At 36.2% G+C, this 18,768-nt stretch overlaps 1 protein-coding gene across 1 annotated transcript; it reads left to right on the forward strand.

The window, feature by feature from the left end:
- Positions 1-14,870: 14,870 nt before the first annotated feature.
- Positions 14,871-16,742, forward strand: LOC143599585 (uncharacterized). The gene is made up of 3 exons (XM_077077499.1): positions 14,871-15,360; positions 15,455-15,513; positions 15,998-16,742. Exons 1-3 carry the CDS (start codon positions 14,930-14,932, stop codon positions 16,192-16,194), a joined length of 687 nt encoding a protein of 228 aa, XP_076933614.1. The 5' UTR covers positions 14,871-14,929; the 3' UTR covers positions 16,195-16,742.
- Positions 16,743-18,768: the final 2,026 nt, after the last annotated feature.

Genomic DNA, 18,768 nt, shown 5'->3' on the forward strand with positions numbered 1-18,768 from the left:
GCCACCATCTTTGTATATTCTTTGGCAGTTGCTTCAAAAATGGGTTCAACAACAATTTGGAAATTACTAAGTGTCTTGATATCTCTCTCACCCAGCTTCAGCAAGTCTTTTGGATCAATAAACCAATAGTGCCCATTTCGTAGATGTATAACAACAGTAGCAGTTTCATTGTCATAAGCCCATAACTGCATATCGTCAAGAGAACCATCTGGAATAGCACTCGGCATATGAATGTGAGTTACCTTATTTGTTGCAGGCCACATAACGTTCACCATTGTTTTTCCTGTCCGTGGATCTTGAACTCCTTTAGCTTTCTTCAAAAATGACTCAGCAGTAGTCATATTAGGAAATCCCTGATCAACTTGCCTCTTTAAAAAGTTCCAGAAATCTGTAGCCTTTTTGTCATGACTTGGATTGTGAAACGGAGTGTTGATGAGGTCACTGAGATATACTTTTATCCAGGATCCAAAATCCTTTTCTAGTAGTACTCGGTATTCTCGGACCTCCGTTTCACCCACCACATATTCTTGTCAGTATCAAAACCCCATGACATAACCCCAGAACGATCACCATATTTATCTGAAAAACCCTTCTTAAAAGTAATAATAAACTTATCTGGATGATCGGAAAACTCCACATTCTGATTAGAATTCTTCATCACAAGAATCTTCTTTTAAAGTCAATCAGACTGTACAGCAGATTTGGGTGGAATGGAGAGATAGTGCTCTAGTTACTCAGATGCATCACCATGTGCAGAGGTATGTGCATCGGAGCTCCCGCTTTGATAAGCGGTGGTTGATTTCACAACAGGGTCTTCACTGCTTTTGAATTCGTCCCCAAACTTCTGAACGAGTTTCTGTTGAAGGTCTAAGTACATAGCAGTCAAACCACCCATGTTGACTAAATCTCTTTAATCTTTGAATTTTTGTCAGAGTTGCTCGCTTCAAGTTCTTGAATACGCACATCCTTTACAACTAAATCTTGTTCGAGTTCAAAGACTCGACGTTGTAAAGCCTGCACATCCACGTGAACATCATCAAGTACAACCCCCTTTTCTTTATTCTGCAAAAAGTTGTCTTGCATGGAAAGAATATGAGCAATCTTCTCTGAAGCACTAGAACTTGACTGACCAGTCGGGTTAGATGATCCCGATGGCTCGTCAAAGACAGGAATATTAGCTTTGAAATCAAATTCCTAAGCAATGTCATCAAAAATCTTTTCCTGAGATTAACCCTCAGTTGCGGATGGACTTGTGTCAACGTGAGTCTCAATAGTGTCCAACTCACGTTCCTTTTGTTGGCTTAATGTTGTTATAGTTGTGGTTTCAGTAATCAGTACGCCTAGTCTTGGATCTTTCCTTCTCCTTTTACGTGGAATAAGATCAACATCTGATTCTTCTGGAGTGTCTTCATCTTGAGTTTCAGCCGCTACTTGAGGAGGCTTCAAAGCAGTTGACTGAAGTAGTTCCTTAAATTTCTCAAACTCCTTTAGTTGATCAGCAGAAGGAGTAGTCTCTGTTTCTTGGTGTTCTATCTCATCGTCATCTGAATAGACCTCAAACGTAGCAGTACGCCTCTGAATCGGCGTCACATGCTTCTCAGCAACCTGAGCACTGACAGAAACAGTCTCAGTTTCAGCAATTTTTTCGAACTTGACTAGCTCGTGAAGGCCTTGATAAACGACCTTTGATCCCTTCCTGGACTGTTTCATCAATCCAAAGGAATTGGGTCCCATTGACTTCATATCCAGCGTCTCGATAGACTTAACAAGATCACTGTTGTGTGAATCGAAGAACATCTGTAAAAACCGAGGATACATATGGAACATCTTCTTCTTCTTTCCCTTTAAGTTGCTCATTATCTCATCAAACACGAATTTGGAATAGTTGTAGTTCCAGCCATGATCAGAGCAACTACTGCCGACATCTGAATGTGGCTAATCTCATCAGATCCTCCTTTATGTCCCGACACGCAAGTAAGGAACGTGTGTATCAAAAACCTCCAGTAAGGATGAAAAAGCTTTTTGATAGCAGGAGGATAGGATCCCTCGTAACCCATCCTGACTAAAACCTCAGCAACAACATCAGTCGGATATTCCGTTGGGTAGTTAGGTTGATCGCTGAATAAAAGTACCTCGCGTATAAAGGCCTCAAAGATGACGACCGACTTCTGTTGAACTTTGGAGTCGATAGTAACAGCTCCACCTATTTCTCGTTGGTTGATAGAAGCATTATTCCAGAACTCCGTGATCATCTTCTTGCATATGACAGGAGTTTCTCGTAAAGCGTGAGAAATCCCGCAAGTATTGAGACCGTCGATCATCGACATAAACTCCTTATGTGCCATAGGTGGATCAAACAGATGTCCAGAAATGTTATAAGTATCAACGAACTTTAGTGGTGCTTGATCAACCATTACTGAAACAAACGAGTTAAGTTAGCAATCATTTATTTAACTTGGTCAACAAACATAAATTTAAAGGCATATATTTAATTTTCAAGACATTAAGGACCAGTTATGAAAGAAACAGATTATATGGACCATAAATGAAAAATAATAACGATTTTATAATAGTTTTCGGTCCTAATAGGTGTTCTCTGTCCACACAGATGGATTTCGGTCTAAAGCTAGAGTTTTCGGTCAAGATAAGGGTTATTTGTCCAATCCCACCGAGAACTAGGAGTTCTCGGTCAACAATAAGAGATCTCGGTCAACAAAGTCAACCGAGAACTCTTGGTTTGACCAAGGGTTTTCGGTCAAACTAACTGAAAGAATTCTGCCTCGTGATTCGTGTCATCTTCTCCAGAAGAACCGAAATCACCATGGACCAAGAAAAACCAACAACTAACTCTTAAACCTCAACAATGGTCTCAACCAAATCAAATGTCCAATATAATACGTGTTTATTATATGAGTAATCAAATAAAACTGAACAAGTATCAATATCACATCTCAATCAAACCTATAAAGTATCAAACACATCATCCGTCGATCCCTTACATGTTATTGAATAAAGAGCAATCAACAAACAAAACACACGATCAGATTCAACTTGATTAGCTTGAAGATTTAGGGTTTTCAGCCAAGAGATTAGAGAGAATATATTTGCAATGAAATATCAATAATGGAGATTTGAAACCTTTTAAATCCATAGTACAGACGGGCCGAGAACCCAATTGGACCCCAATCCAATAAAACAAGCCCAAGCCAAATATTTGGCCCAAATCAAAACTATCACACAATCTGTAAACAAACCTTAGGCCCAACACGTTTTAATCAAAATAAAAAATAGCCTTTTTATAGCGCTTGTTTCGATGAGAGTAATTTTGAGATGGAAATAAAATAAAATGAAATAAAATAAAATTAAACAAAATAGCTAAAATAAAAAGAGAACTAAAAGAAACATAGTTTTAGAACATAACATGAAACACTTGTCTTCTAGTAATTTAGCAAATTTGGGATCAAATTTCAGTTTTTGATTATAATGCCGTCTTTATGAAAAGATCCGAACATGGAATTTTATTGATTAAGGTTCTTTCACAAGGATTCATGTTCAGCGTTATTGTGACATAAAGAGACAGGTTGATGGCAGATATAACAAACTTAGCATGATTTTCATTGCGTCAGTGATATGGATTAGGTTCAATTAGGCATAAATCTCATATGGACATCATTTATGGACCTGTGATGCCTCCAATCTCTTCTCAAAGCGTATTTGGCTTTCCCCAGATCACCCCAATTTGACTCCAATCCCCTAGTGCTTGATCAAAAATTTTATAGAAAGCAAGATAACATTTAAGCTTTAAGGTTGAACGTTGGACTTACAAGCCATCCGGACTTACATGCCTTTAATTCAGAGTGTTAGGACTTATTTGAATGCCCCACCCTTGTAGTTCTAGTTTGATCCTTTAAGCTTTTGAAAAAAAAACCAAAGATTTAACAACTCTATTATATATACAATTTTTTTTTAACAAAACAACACAATATTTTTTTATGATCAAGACACTAACGGGCTCGTGTATGACTGGATAATTACTTTTCTGCCTATCATTCGGAGAGATGTATATGGAGACATGCACATTTCTTCAAAATAACTTTCCACAATGAGTTTATCATATTTAATTTATATCACTTCATCATTTACGCATCATGGAAAGCTACCATACAAATCAATGACTGTTCTAGAGTCTTTTAAGCTTAATAACTTCACCCGTTAGGTACACAGAAACAATTTTTCTATCATTTTTCAAAGGTTGGATCAATTTTCATTTGAAAATATTATAAAGCTTCTAAAAAGTTGTTAACTGAATAATCATATCACTTTCTAGAGAATTACAGAAGACACATTTTTAAAACTCAGTCACCCTGGTCACTTTTAGTTTTCAGGTGAATGGCTATCCCATATGTCCACAAGTGGTTAACAGGACCAAACACATATAAGAATTCATGTCCCTCTAACTTAGAATAACCGACATAATTTTAAGTGAAAGAATTTAAAAACAAAACCGCATCACAATCGCCCCGGATGCTTTTAGTCTTTAGGTGAATGGCTATTCTGTGAGTATACGAATAAATGACAAGACCAATCATATACAAGTATATGTCCTTCCAACTGGAGCAACCGACATAATTTTAAGCGAGAGTGAAAAATAACATTTTAATGATTTTTATAATATTTAAAAAAAAACACACACTCTTTTTGAAATTTTAAATTCCCACCCCCCCCTAAATTTGTGCAAATTAAGAAAATATGTACAAATTTAACCTAAAAAGACTCAATCCTCGAAATGAATCATTTTAAGAAAACCTACAAGCACATTAAATCCGGCTGTCCCGACTAGTTTTGTAAATAAGTCCGCCACAATATTATCAACGTGAACTTGTTCAAGATGAATCAATTTACGGTCGTGACAGTCATGAATGAAATGTATTTTGATATCAATGTGCTTGGTTTTTGAGTGCTGAACCGGATTTTTAACATTTGCAATGGAAGCATCATTATCACAAAAGATAGGGGTGACAAGAAATTCCAAACTGTAATCCAGTAATTGATGTTGCATCCAGATAACCTGTGAGCAGCAAGCTGACGCAACAACATAATCAGCCTCGGCTGTCGATGTGGGCACCGTTTGTTGTTTCTTGCATTGCCAAGAGATGAGACGATCGCCCAAGAACTAACAACCGGCAGATGTGGATTTCTTTTCAATGTCATCTCCACCATAATTGCTATCAGCAAAAGCATATAGATCAAAGTCTGAGTTTTTAGGATACCAAAAACCTAACTTCGGTCGTCCCTTCAGATATCTAAAAATACGTTTAACACCAATCAAATGAGAGAGTTTAGGGTTAGCCTGGAAACGGGCGCATCGACAGACAGCGAACATGATGTTAGGGCGACTGGCGGTGAGATACATCAGGGACTCGATCATCGATCGATAGTATGTTTGATCTACGGGATTCCCTTCAGGATCAGAGGAAAAAAGAGGCCTTTCCGCCATAGGAGTGGTAGCACTCTTGGAATCTTGAAATTCAAATTTGGAAAGCATATCTTCAACATACTTTCCTTGATGCAACAAAATTCCCGTCGAACTCTGACGAACCTACAACACTAGAAACTTTGTCATTTCTCCCAACGAGCTCATTTCAAACCTCTTCTTCATCACTTCTACAAATTCAGAGCACAAGTAGATCCAAAAATAATGTCATCCACATAAATTTGAACCAGAATCATGTCTTTCCCAACGGTTTTAAGCAACAGAGTTTGATCAATGGTCCCTCTTTTATCACCATGACCCAGAAGATGAGCCGTCATTATAGCATACCATGCCCGAGGAGCTTGATGAAGACCATACAACACTTTATCTAACTTGTAGACATGAGTGGGATTCATTGAGTCTACAAACCCCGGTGGCTGGTCCACGTAGATTTCCTACTTAACTTCGCCATAAAGAAACGTGGTTTTAACATCCATCTGATAGACTATAAAACCCTGAACTATGCATAAGCCAGAAAAATCCGAATAGCTTCGAGTCTAGCCACGGGAACATAAACTTCAGTGTAGTATAAACCTTCAACCTTATGAAAACCGCGAACAACCAGCCGTTCCTTGTTTCTAACAATAACCCCCGTTTCATCTTGCATGTTTCGGAAAACCAATATCGTATCCAACGCTTTCTTTCCCACCGGCAGTTCAACCAACCTCCAGACCTGTAACTTATCAAGCTGATTCAATTCTTCATGCATAACATCCACCCAGCTTGGTTCTTGAAGAGCCATTTCTACTGACTTTGGCTCAATCTGAGAGATAAAACAAGAAAACAAGCAGCTATTTATGTGTTCGTTCTGACTTCTGGTGGACACGCCTGTTTCAAGAGGACCAATGACATTATCAATTGGATGATTTCGCTGAATTCTTGATGGAATTGATTGTTCAGGAACAACACTGGTAGAAGGCAAGTTTGACAGATTTTCATCAACCTCAGTGAGGGGATTCTTCCATCCAGAGGCCGGCGTACTATGTGAGTCCGAGGTGCTGGCAACATATTTATTCGGAATGAAATATGGAAATAAAGTGCTTCCGAAAATTTGACGAATAGGACTCCCCCCTCAACTATTGGAGTATTTTTTGATGAAGTTGGTGAGGACGCAGTTTCAGTAACTTCTTCTTGTTGATTGACAGACACAGACAAAGTGATATCGAGTAATTCTGTGAGATCATCATCCAGAACCGGAGATATATGAGAGACAACATGTAAGCATTCTTTCTCGGTATCTATGGTAGCGGCACCTGAAATTTCTGTGTTGATGACAGGAAGTATATTGAAAGGTTTGAAGAGTTCATTGTAATCGAACAGCCAGTCGGGACCAACGCGGGCATCGGTCTCATTTTCTTCTAACCAACGTACATCATATGATTCAAGTATCTGCTTGGTTGACTTGTTGTAGACTCTGTAGGCGGTATGACCAACATAACCAACAAAATAACAATCATCAGCTTTAGTCCAAAACTTTGGAGTTGACTCAAGATTCAGTAGAGTACACGGACAACCGAACACTCTAAAATGTGCAACTGTAGGTTTGTGACCACAGGCAATCTCATATGGAGTTTTCATTTGAGAATTGTTGATTAGCACCCGATTTTGAACATAACACGCCAAATTAATAGCTTCTACCCAGAAGGATAACGGCAGTTTTGAATCACACAACATGGTCCTTGCCTCGTCGACAAGAGTCTTGTTTCTCCTTTCAGCAACACCATTCTGTTGCGGTGTCCAAGCAGAACTGTGTTGTTGAAGCACCCCCTTCTCAGAACAAAAATAATTCAATGAAGCATTTTTGAATTCCGTGCCATTGTCGCAGCGAATGCCCTTCAACTTCAAATTGAGCTGATTCTCCATAAGGACCACGAACCTCTTGATCAATTCTGCAGTTTCACTCTTATTTGACAAGAAAAACACCCAAGTAAAACGTGAGTAGTCATAAGTAATAACGAGACAATAAGAACTGCGAGAAAGACTCAAAACGACCGAAAAGGTCCATATGCAATAACTGAAGCACTGATGAAATGGTATTAATCAATTTTGGTTTGTGAGTTTTTCGATTATGTTTACCCAAAGCACAAGCCACACATTTTTCAATAGTAACAAATTTTTGACGGGTAAACCTCGCACCAAATCATTTTTAGCAAGACGGTTTAAGTTGTTCACATTTGCATGACCAAGACGACGACGCCAAAGCATGGCATTATGTTCTGACACTTTTGAAAACAGATAGGTTATTTCATCAGGAACATTTTTGTTCGTGTAGATCACGTAAGCGTTATATTTTCTTTGTGATCGAACAAGAATCCAGTCTTCTGGTATGATGATACCGGGTTTAAAATCAAACACTCTTTATTAGTTAAATGAGTTGAGAAACCTTTATCACAGATCTGTGACACGCTTAACAGACTGTGCTTCAACTCTGGAACAAAATTAACATTCTCAAATTTTAGAACACCGTTACTTAGAGTACCCTTCTGCGTAATCTTCCCTTTCTCTCCTCCCGCAAAGGAAACATACCCACCATTAAAGATTTGAATATTGTTTAGCTGGGAAATGTCTCCTGTCATGTGCCTGGAACAGCCACTATCAACATACCAAGGTCTGATGATATTCCTCCATAGCTGTTCCTGCACGATGTGCGAGATTAATTAGACTTTGGTACCCAGTCCATAGTTACACTGGGTGAACTTGACTCATCTAAAGTTGTCACGGGTTGCCATGACACATCCTTTCGATCTTCTAATATTGAATTCAATGCCTCTTTTACCGAAGACTTAGGCAACGATTCAAGTATACCATTGTAAGATTTGGCACTATTTGTACGAATGGATGACTTGGTCTCTTGTATTTGAGTGGGAGACACAAATGATTTAGTATTTTCCACTTGTTTTGGTTTAGAAGTCGTGTTCCTTTTTGAAAACGAAACACTCTTTCTATCAGAGTTATTTCTGTTCCAATCATCTTTAGAGGGACTAGCCCGATTATACCTGAAATTTCTCTTATAGGTATTACGAGGCATATTCCTCTGATAAAATCTCAATAAGGAACATATGGACGATGTGGAAAATTTATAGCAATATGACCGGGAGTGCCACAGTTAAAACAGGGTTGACGTTTTATATAGAATTTTATTTGATCAACTTCCTGTTTGGACTGGTTGTGTGGACCAGTTTGTAAACACCTGATGTTTACTACTTGACACATGATTTGACTTACCACCCTGTTTGTCATTATAGCATCCCTCTTTAACAAACTTAGTTAATGAGTATTTATTAGAATTTTTTGAATATTTAAACTTATTGAAAACCACATTATCAGAATTCAAAATTTTAACGGAATCAACCACACAAGTATCTTTGCTCTTAAAAATAGAGCCCACACAAATAGTCGGAATAACAGAATTCAAAACAGGTAATTTTAAAGGAACACCAGAATTAATGTCTTTATTAATAGAAACACATGAATCATCATCCTCACAAGTCCAATCCTCAATGGTTACTTTATCTGTACATGAGGCAAACACATTAGAATCGTTCACTTCTGAAGTGGAAGAAATAGCCTTTACTAAGTCAACCTTTTCATTTTTAACAGGTTTACCATACGTCATGTCTTTTAACCTTTCTTCCTACTCTTTGGTAAGAGGAAGACTAGTATAGTTGTCATTGTATGGTGGGGGTACTTAACAATATCCTATACCCTCACCTTCATTCTCTTTCCACCACAACTGATTTTCCATCATGGAATTGACTACCTTACTGGAACCATCAAACTTTCTAAAATCTAGTTCAACCCTTTTATAATTATTAGTTAGATTTGAAACTTCTAACTTAGAGGCTTCCATTTCAGCAGTTAATTCAATAATTTTCTGTTTGGCATCTAGATGATGACAACGTTTCAAACTAAAATCAGATTTTATCTTGGAAATATCCTTTTTCTTTGCCTAGGTTTTATCTTGATAAGCCTTTTCATTTTTCTTAACTTTATGGTTTTCGGATTTTACCGTTTCCATTTCTCTAAGCAAGTTACTATTGTGAGATTTGTAGATATCTACTTTATCAATACAAGCTTGAGAACATAATTGAGAACTTACCTCAGATGAGCTGAAAGAAGTAAATGCCATAAAAGCAAATTGAAGTTCCTTGACTTGTTCCTCAGCAACATTTTCTTCTTCAGTATCTTCAACACGAGTAAAGTTGGCAGTCTGATTATTTATGTTGAGAGCAGCCATCTGTTCATTCCAGGAGAATTTTTGAGCCACCATACCCCGTTCACCATCACCCGAACTACCCCCACTTTCTTCTCTAGCATTTCCCAAAGGAACCAACGTCCTTTCCATGTTTCCTTCCTTAGTTGGATTGGTGCACTCACGAGCAAAGTGACCTGGCTTGTGACAGTTATAACATCTTAGAGTTTATTTATTAAAACCCACCTTCTAATTATTTGGCACATTCCAATTATTTCTGCCCATTCTATTAGTGAATTTCTTAGTGCGAAACACTGCCATGGCGATTTGCCAGGAGATATTCATCTCTTCCACATCATCAGGATGAATTTGATCAAGTTTGGCAGCTATTACGGGTTGAACCAGATCTCTAGCAAGAAACACGTTGTAGCAATTCATGAACCCTGCTATCAAGGAAATGTTCTCTTGAGATGGTAGGAATATGACTGGAGCCTTGACTAAACGTAGCACCAGATATTGGAGGATTAGCGGTAGCAATAAGTGGTTGAGCAGGTTTAGCAAAAAACACTGGAGCTGGTTGTGTGAGGCTTGGGAGAATTGACCCTGAGCGGACGTAAACATCGAAAAGTTATTTTGAGGTTGAAACTGGTGTTGCCCTTGGGTAGCTTTGAACATTGAACAGTTGTCTTGTGAGATAAGTGCATTGTTTGAGGCAACATTGTAACCCGCTGTGTTGTAGGAATTTGCATGGTTTATAGCATGTTGTTTGTCATCCATGTCACATGCCTTGATGATGGCCATAACCTCAGATAGTGTCAGGCTGTTGATATCTTTCGTCTTCTTGATAACTGCAACGTTCATATCCCAACTTTGAGGCAATGAGTTCACCAACTTATTGTTTATTTCAGCAGCTGATAGATTGATGCTTGCAGATCTCATCTTAGTCACAAGAGCTATGAACCTATGACGCTGAGTTTCCAATGACTCTCCCAGAATGTGATTGAACATGTTAAATTTTTGTCGCAACAGATCTTGACTCCTCCTCCTCATGTCTTTATTCCCTTCATATACTTCAATCAATGCTTCCCATAGTGCCTTAGCAGATTGCAGTTCTCTAAAGCCCAAGGCAATCTCAGGTGAGTGTGTCATAGTCAAAGTTGAAAGTGCCTTTTCATCTTCCTCTATTTTAGCAAAATCATCATCATCATCATACAACTCAACGGGCTTCACAACAACTTCCTTAGAGTTCTCACGTTGGTAGGTGATGACTTGAGGACCTCTAACCATGCTTCTCCAAACTTTAGCATATTTCATTTTAACGTATTTCTCGAATATGAAATTACACTCGCTAAAACCCTCATGAGACAACATACGGGGTATGTGAGTAGTAGTTCCCATTATCGAGTCCAGTTCTTGATGAAGTGTAGCATTGGATGATCCATTACCATTAGTTATTAGGTCCATCTTAAATTTCACAGTCCAGTTATCCTAAAGTCCAAGAGTCAAAGCCCAAACAGAATTGATTAGGCCCAAGTATAAAATTGACCGAGAACATATTAGATCACAGCCAGCGTTGACCGAGAACCCACGTTGACCGAAAAAAAATTTTGACCGAAAACAAATGATGACAGAGAACACTTGGTTTTGGCCGAGAACCCTTGGTTTTGGCCGAGAACACTTGTTTTGGGCTGAGAACTCTTTGTTTTAAGCCGAAAATGATCAAATATGGCCGAAAACTATGATATACAGCCGAGAACACCCGAGAACTCATTTGACCAGTTGATTTTGGTAACAACTAAATCCCTAGATTGGTGGGATTTGAATTATTTCCAAAGATAATATAAACCTTGATAAAAAATAACACTTATTCTTCTCCGATACACAGACCACTAGAAACCTAAACCAAAACCACCAAACACAAAAAAAAAAAACTTGAATCCTTTGATATCAAACCGAGCCTTGAATGGTTCAAAAGGCACTGATACCAATTGTAAGTCCCGAGAGCGGATCTTTCAATATGATATAAAATACCTCAACGTTATTGCGGAATATAACAAGATATAGACAAGTATAACACGTAAGAACACGAGATGATGCTTCAAAACACACGTTTGATTAACGTCGGGTGCTTAAGCACTAGGTTACACAAAACACACGTTCATCACAATGATATGAACGGCCAACCTAAAACCCTATACAAGACATCTATATATAGGGGAAACACACAACCTAGCCCAACATAAAGCCCAAGCCCACCGAGATCACAAGGAGATCCCGGTTTACATACACACACCCAAACACGAATTACATTAATATATAACTAAGTACAAACCAACTAAGTATAAACCCAACAGTGTGTGCACATTTTTATGAAATACATATATGTAACTTCGTAACCTACGCGTATTCATTTCTTTTTTTTTTATTTTCTATTTTCTTTTCTAATACTAATCTTATAATTAAAAGAAATGAAAAAAAAAGTTAATTGGTTGTAATAGTTTTCCTACTTTCTCTTAGCTTGAAATAATTAAAAAAGTTTATTGGTTGTAATAGTTTTTCTACTTTCAAATAGCTTTGCAGTTTTCTCATAAATGTACCTTATGCGTGTTTGTGTATTAATTATATAGAGAAGAAAAGATGTATCATATATGTAAAAACATATATTTGGTACTTATAAATTTATTATAAAGTTTATTAAATTTTGTATCAATAATTGGTTTGAAAAGCTCGGTACACGAAACTCGAGTTTGAATCCGTCTAATAGATCTTGGGCAAAGGTAAAGTTCAGAGACAGGTTTTGTATTGATATTCGGGGAAAGGGTCAGTTGCTATTAAAGGAAAAAAGCAGGGGAGCAACGCCTATCGAGTAATCCTTATTACATCCCGAGCCTACAAAGTAATATCATAAGTCTCGGTCAAGCAACGGAAGGTGGATGATGTGACATTCACATGAAATACAATTTGCTAACCATTAATGATAATACATGTTAGATTTTGATGAAAATTGGCAAAGACCAAGAAACGATTTGTACAGGATTAGACCAAAGGTAGCAAGTGCGATGCACGAGCTAGCATTGAAATGAAAAAGTTTGCAGACTGAGATCTTCTAAGAATTATCCTTAAAGAAGAAAAGCAAAGTAGGGGTCGAATTTCAATCGAGGATCCAAGTTCTGAAATTCAATGTCCGAATAAAAATTTTTAAGAAACTAAAAGCTCGGTCTAGGAAAATATTCAAGCACAAAGAAACACGTGTAATAATCAAGAAAAGCAAATGTTTGTTCAAGCCAAGCCTAAAGTACACCACAAGAGATCACGAATTTCCTTCAGAGAATCAAGAAAAAGATGACAATATCTAAGTTGAAGGCCCGCCTATTTCAAGTCAAAAATTAAGGGTGAAATTCGGGTACAACAATTGGAAGAGGGGGGGGGGGGGGGGATTGTCGTTTGGTATGAGTACCCATCCCAATCCAAGTAACCTATTTTGTTAATAGTTAATTTGGGTATTATATTTGTGTTCACTAAGTTTGGGTGAGCCTATAGATAGATAAATCCGGGTTAGGGTTTTGTTAAGAGATAATTCGATTAATGGTTTGAGAGATTTTAATTGACTTTTGAGTTATAAATCTCAGTTATGTTATTGGAGAGTTATTCTAAAACATATACAATGTTCTTGTTTATTATTATTATTATTATTATTATAATAATAATAAGAATAATAATAATAATATTATGTGTTTATGTTGCAGAAATATGGCTCACGACTCAAAATTAGGCGCAAGGATTAAAGGGAAACATGGAAAATTTGAACGAGATAAAGTAGAGAAACATTTAATGTTTTATAAAATGATCAAGATATGGGTATATGTTGGTATAAAAACTAGATTTGAATATTTATTATGTTAGCGTTTGATATTTCGGATGTTTATTGTGTTACATTTGATAGCTTGGACCTTTATTATGTTACAAATTATGTTACATTTAATGTTTTTAAAACTAAACCTATCATAAAACTAGGCGTTCAACTTGTTAAAACGTATAATAATTAAATTGGAATATTTTGTATTAGCGTGAGCTTGTTTTCAAAACAATAATAATTAAATATTAAAGATAACCTCAATACGAATTGTGGTATACTGGCTCTACGAGTTCTAATATATATTTTATATTAAATAAATTATTTTTATTCAAAACATTAAACATTAAATTGAATATTTTAATTCAAAAAGATAAACATCAATCAAACAAGATAGGAATTTCTTTAGTTTAGGAGCTTTCAGGTAGTGACCGCCCTAACAAAAAACATTTGACCGCCAAAGATATTTTTTACTAGTGGTAAAAGTTGCTAAAATTGGATTTAGCCCGCTCATTTCTTCCCTAACCGCCCATTCTTATTCCCATTGAATCACTCCTCTCCACCATCAATGATGATGAAGCTCTAACCTAGCCATAGTCAAACTAAGCAGATTCTTCTCCTTGATTGGACTTATTGGACCCTAATCGGACTCCTCATTCAAAGGTAATTTCTGTTATTTTTTTATTTGTGTAGAATTGGAATTACTTTTAGTTGTTTATTATGTTTAATAGAATATATCGTTTCATGGTTATGCTCAATAATGTTCCATAGAGATATTAGCTATACTAAATCGTTTCATGGTTATGCCATTGGTTATCGATAAAGTTTTGTTTTTTTTATTATTATTGGGTGTATTTGTTGTAGCCAGTATTATTAAATTGATTATAGATTATTGGTTTTTTAGTTTTAGATAAGTGATACCCAATATTCTAACTTTAAATTTGAAAGCAACCATTTTTTTAATCTTTTGAAGTTAAGATATAATTATTTGGAATGGTGGATGTAAAAAGACTTGATTTTTATGTGGAAATTTGTAAAGTTTGAATGATATGTTTGATTGATAATGTTTGGTTTTTTAAGAAAGTAATGGTTAATTAGGTGAAATTAATGGTGTGTGTTGTAACTAGTATTGAATTGAGTAAGCTAGTTGATTATTATGTCTTAGATAAATGATATTCATGAGCAGAAGCATATCCAAATTGAGTACTCGGCACTTTTAATGAGGTTACAGTAGTTTTCTTGTCAAAGATCCAAAATATGCTCACAACTTTAAATTTGAAAGAAACTATTTTTTTTTTATCTTTTGAAGCTGACCATGTTTAATTATATTTGTATGTAGGTTGTATACATAATGAATGACAGTAAAAATAATTCCGGTAGTGGTGGTGCTCATGGTGCTGGTAGTGGTCTTCGTGGTGGAAAGTCCAAACAAGTTGCATTGAGACGTAATGATAGTGACATTGAGTCTCGGGAGCTTGATCCCAATAGAGGTGCACATGATAAACCTATTGTTTGGAGTCATGGGCCGTATGTGATGATACGGCCTGCAAGAGGTCCTGGAGTCGCATTGCGCAGAGGCGGAACCAGTAGTCGTAGCCGTGTGTATGGTGGTGATCTGATGACTAATTTAGCTGGGTCGTCAGATACCACTACGACAATACAATACGTGTCAAAGAATATCCTTGATGACAATGATGATGATTTCAATGAGGATTTTGATGACGATGATGATGGTGGTGGTGATGGAGACGGTAGGGAGTTGATAGAACGCCAAGAAAAAAGGTGTGCTTTTAATTTTAAAATTTTAAGTTATGTTAGTTATTAATCCTATACATAAGAGTACTTGTGAGTATTAATACTTTTGTTTTGTTGTAAGAATTGTGACACACAATGCATCAGGAGGTGGTAGAGGTAGAGGTCGAGGTAGTAGGCGAGGTAACGGTCACGGTAATAACACTATAACCTTAAGTTTATCATATATTTATGAATAATATAAATCTGATTTGTATTCTTATATAACATGAAATCCAAAGTATAGTTGTTGTGGGTATTAATAAATCAGTTAATAATTACTTTTGTGTGAAACAATAGTTATTACCATATGCTTTTAATATATTTGAACTTCACCGGTAGCATAAATTAGAATAGACTTACTATTAGTTTCTCACACTTTTACGTAGTGTTTGTCATAAATCTTAAATATAAATGTAAGTTTAAAATGAAATGGTCAGGCAGTTTGGATAACAACTCAAAGTTATAAGCTTTTATACAAGTATGAGTAGGGTTTAATTGATGAGTAGTTCTATTTTAATTGTTTAATTTGAGAAAAGTATTAAAGGGGTGAATTCTTTTAGTAAGGTCTTCAACTAGTTCATAATTTAGTTTTACGTTTCTTTAATTTTAAGACTTGTTTTTTTAGAAAATATGGCACGCAATTTAACAGGAGATGATGGTCGAGGTAGCGAGCAAGTTAACAGTCATGGTAGTACAGAGCCTCTCCATAAACCTAGTGATGATGAGGATGAGCCAGTTGCTATAGGCCGGGGACCGGTTGCTCCACCTCTGATACCTGCACCTGAAAATCGCATTTGGATTTGGGTTGAAAATGACGAGTAAGTGTGAGACATATGTGTGTGTATATATTAATATTCTCTTTCAGGTGGCTAAAAAAGTATTATTATTGTTGATTGTGGTGCATTGTTTCCATTTTCTAGATTTAATATTCAAAATCCGGTTTCCCGAATTATTGGTTGCATTTTAAAGTTGATGTGGTCGGGCGGATGGCAGGGATGGAAAGATGTTCCTATCTTTCATCGCGAACGCATGTTTGAGCGTTTTCAGGTATGCCTATAACACATTTGTACATATTATAATGATGCGTATTTTATTAGTTATATTATAATAATACATATAACCTTATGAAGATATAAACATTATTGATTAATGTTTTTCTCTTTTTAGAAATACTATCAATGGGAAGCTGAGGAAAAAGACTCAGTTCACTCTTGCTGGGAGAGGTGCATTAAGGGAAAGTTTCCTAATTTGTTGAGTAAGGCTCGGAAATTTGCCAAGACCGGTGCGCTTCAGAAGGGTATAAAAGTTGGGAGAGATTGGAGTGTCACTACTCCGTTTAAGCCACAATGGATTAGTTAAGATTCTTGAGAAGAACTAATTAAGGTTTGGAATACCAGCTCATGGCAAAACAGGTCTTCTCAAAACAGCAAAAATATAGTGAACGCAACAAGTGGTAGACATACTGTTGGCTCAAAGAGCGTTGTTACGGTTAGAAAAGAGATGGTAAGAAATGTTAATTATAAATCTTTAATACTAGGTATGTTCATGGTCTATTAGTAACAGTTTTTAAAAATCAAAAACAGAAATCAAACTGTTACTAACAGTTTGGTTTAACATGTTATAATTTGAAATACACACACACACACGCTTATTTAATACATCACCAATACTATTTTCTTACTAAATTTTAAAAACATACTTCGTAGGACAACACATTGAAGCGACGTGCTAAGTTTGGTGAATTTTGGTTACAAACACATGCAAAGAAAGGGTCAAGACCTCTGGATAAGTTACCGGTTTGTAGCGAGTTAGTAGATATGGATTTGGAAGAAGCTAATGATGTGGAAGATATTATTCAAGACAAAAATGTGGATTGGGTTGGCCCAATGGCTGGTGAAGCTTATGTAAGTCCCTTAAACTGTAAATGTATGTTTTAAGTGCTTGATTTTTATAATGTGAATGTACTAATTGCTAAAGTTCTCATTGTAGGAATCATATAAGAAACTGGTTGTAAAGAAGTATGGAGAAGACAATAGCTTACACCCAGAATTTGATATGGCATTATGGTCAAGAATTGTGGGGGGAAAGAAAAAACGTCGGCTATACGGACTAGCAACATCACCGACCCGTATGTTGTGTTGACGGGCGCACCATCATTGCCGAGTAGCGTTAGTTCTTTTCCATAGGGGAGAAATAATAAGGTTTGTATTCTCTATTAAAACAATACATAGATTTTGGTTTTCTTTTCGCTCCAATGAGGAGCATGCACCTGGTACAATCCTAAACCAGACCAATTACACTTGTTGGTCCAGGTTTGAAACACATTTTATAAGATGAGTTCATGGGTTTCCCTTGGTTGTTAAAAACTTCAAACCGTGATGAATTATTTTGTTTGCGGTTTATATTGGAAACCAGTCGTAAAATTGGACCGCCATATAGAGGATTATATAACTTATATTAGGTTTAATATTAAACAAAATTGCTTACTTAAAAATTGTACATAAAGCTTTTTTTATATGTATAAAACATTGAATGTTTATGTGTTCTTAAGAATAATCAATTGATTTAATACAATTACAGGTGCAACAATTGGAGGAAAAAATAGCCGAGTTAGAACGGGAAAAAATAGCGGAGCTAGAACAAGGAAAAGTAGAAAAGCAAGCAATGTTGGAGAAAATTGAAGAAAATGCGAGATTGCTTGCTGAAATGAATGAGAAACTTAAGCTATTGTCAGGAAATCAGCAACAAAACATTCCACCAAGTTAAGATATGGGAATTTCAGTTTTTATTGTGTTACTTTTTGGATGATTTAGATTGTTCTTGTAGTACATTTGGATATTTTATGTTATTTGGTTTGGATATTTAACTTTGTTTTGATATGTTATAATTTTTGAATCTAATGTTTATATAGAAAAGGTAGAAAAAAAACAGGATATCTTTTAGAAAAATATACAAAACGTATAGCTAAATGAGTAACCAAAACCGTATATAAGCAGTAGCAAAATTTGCAAATTTTTGTAGCTAAATTTTAGCAAAAAACATCTAAAATTTGTAGCAAAATTTCATAGCAAAAACCATAGCAAATTTCTATAGCTGGACCATGGCAAATCTTTAGATGAAACTCGTAGCTAAAGTTGTAGCTGAAACCGGTAGCAAACCCCGTAACTAAAAAGCCGTAGCAAAGCAGTTATAAAATCATAGAAAAATTTGTACCTAATAATTTGTAGCTAAAAATTCGTAGCCAACAATTCTGTAGCAAAATCTGTGGCTAATGCAACTAAAATAGCGACCTCTCTTTTGGTAGCTAAAATCGTAGCGAACTTCGGATTTCGTAGCAAATATCCATAGCAAATAAGTTAGCTACGAGACTTGTACATACGGACCTAATCCGTAGCA

Source organism: Bidens hawaiensis, unplaced genomic scaffold (genome assembly GCF_021521415.1).
Source record: "Bidens hawaiensis isolate Kalapana, Puna unplaced genomic scaffold, B.hawaiensis_p1.1 tig00052391_1, whole genome shotgun sequence".
In the NCBI taxonomy this organism is placed as follows: Eukaryota; Viridiplantae; Streptophyta; class Magnoliopsida; order Asterales; family Asteraceae; genus Bidens; species Bidens hawaiensis.

Coding starts and splice junctions, on each gene's coding strand:
- LOC143599585 (XM_077077499.1), top strand. CDS start 14,930: ATGAATGACAGTAAAAATAATTCCGGTAGTGGTGGTGCTCATGGTGCT. Junction 15,361..15,454: donor ATAGAACGCCAAGAAAAAAG/GTGTGCTTTTAA, acceptor TTTTGTTGTAAG/AATTGTGACACACAATGCAT. Junction 15,514..15,997: donor AGGTCGAGGTAGTAGGCGAG/GTAACGGTCACG, acceptor TTGTTTTTTTAG/AAAATATGGCACGCAATTTA.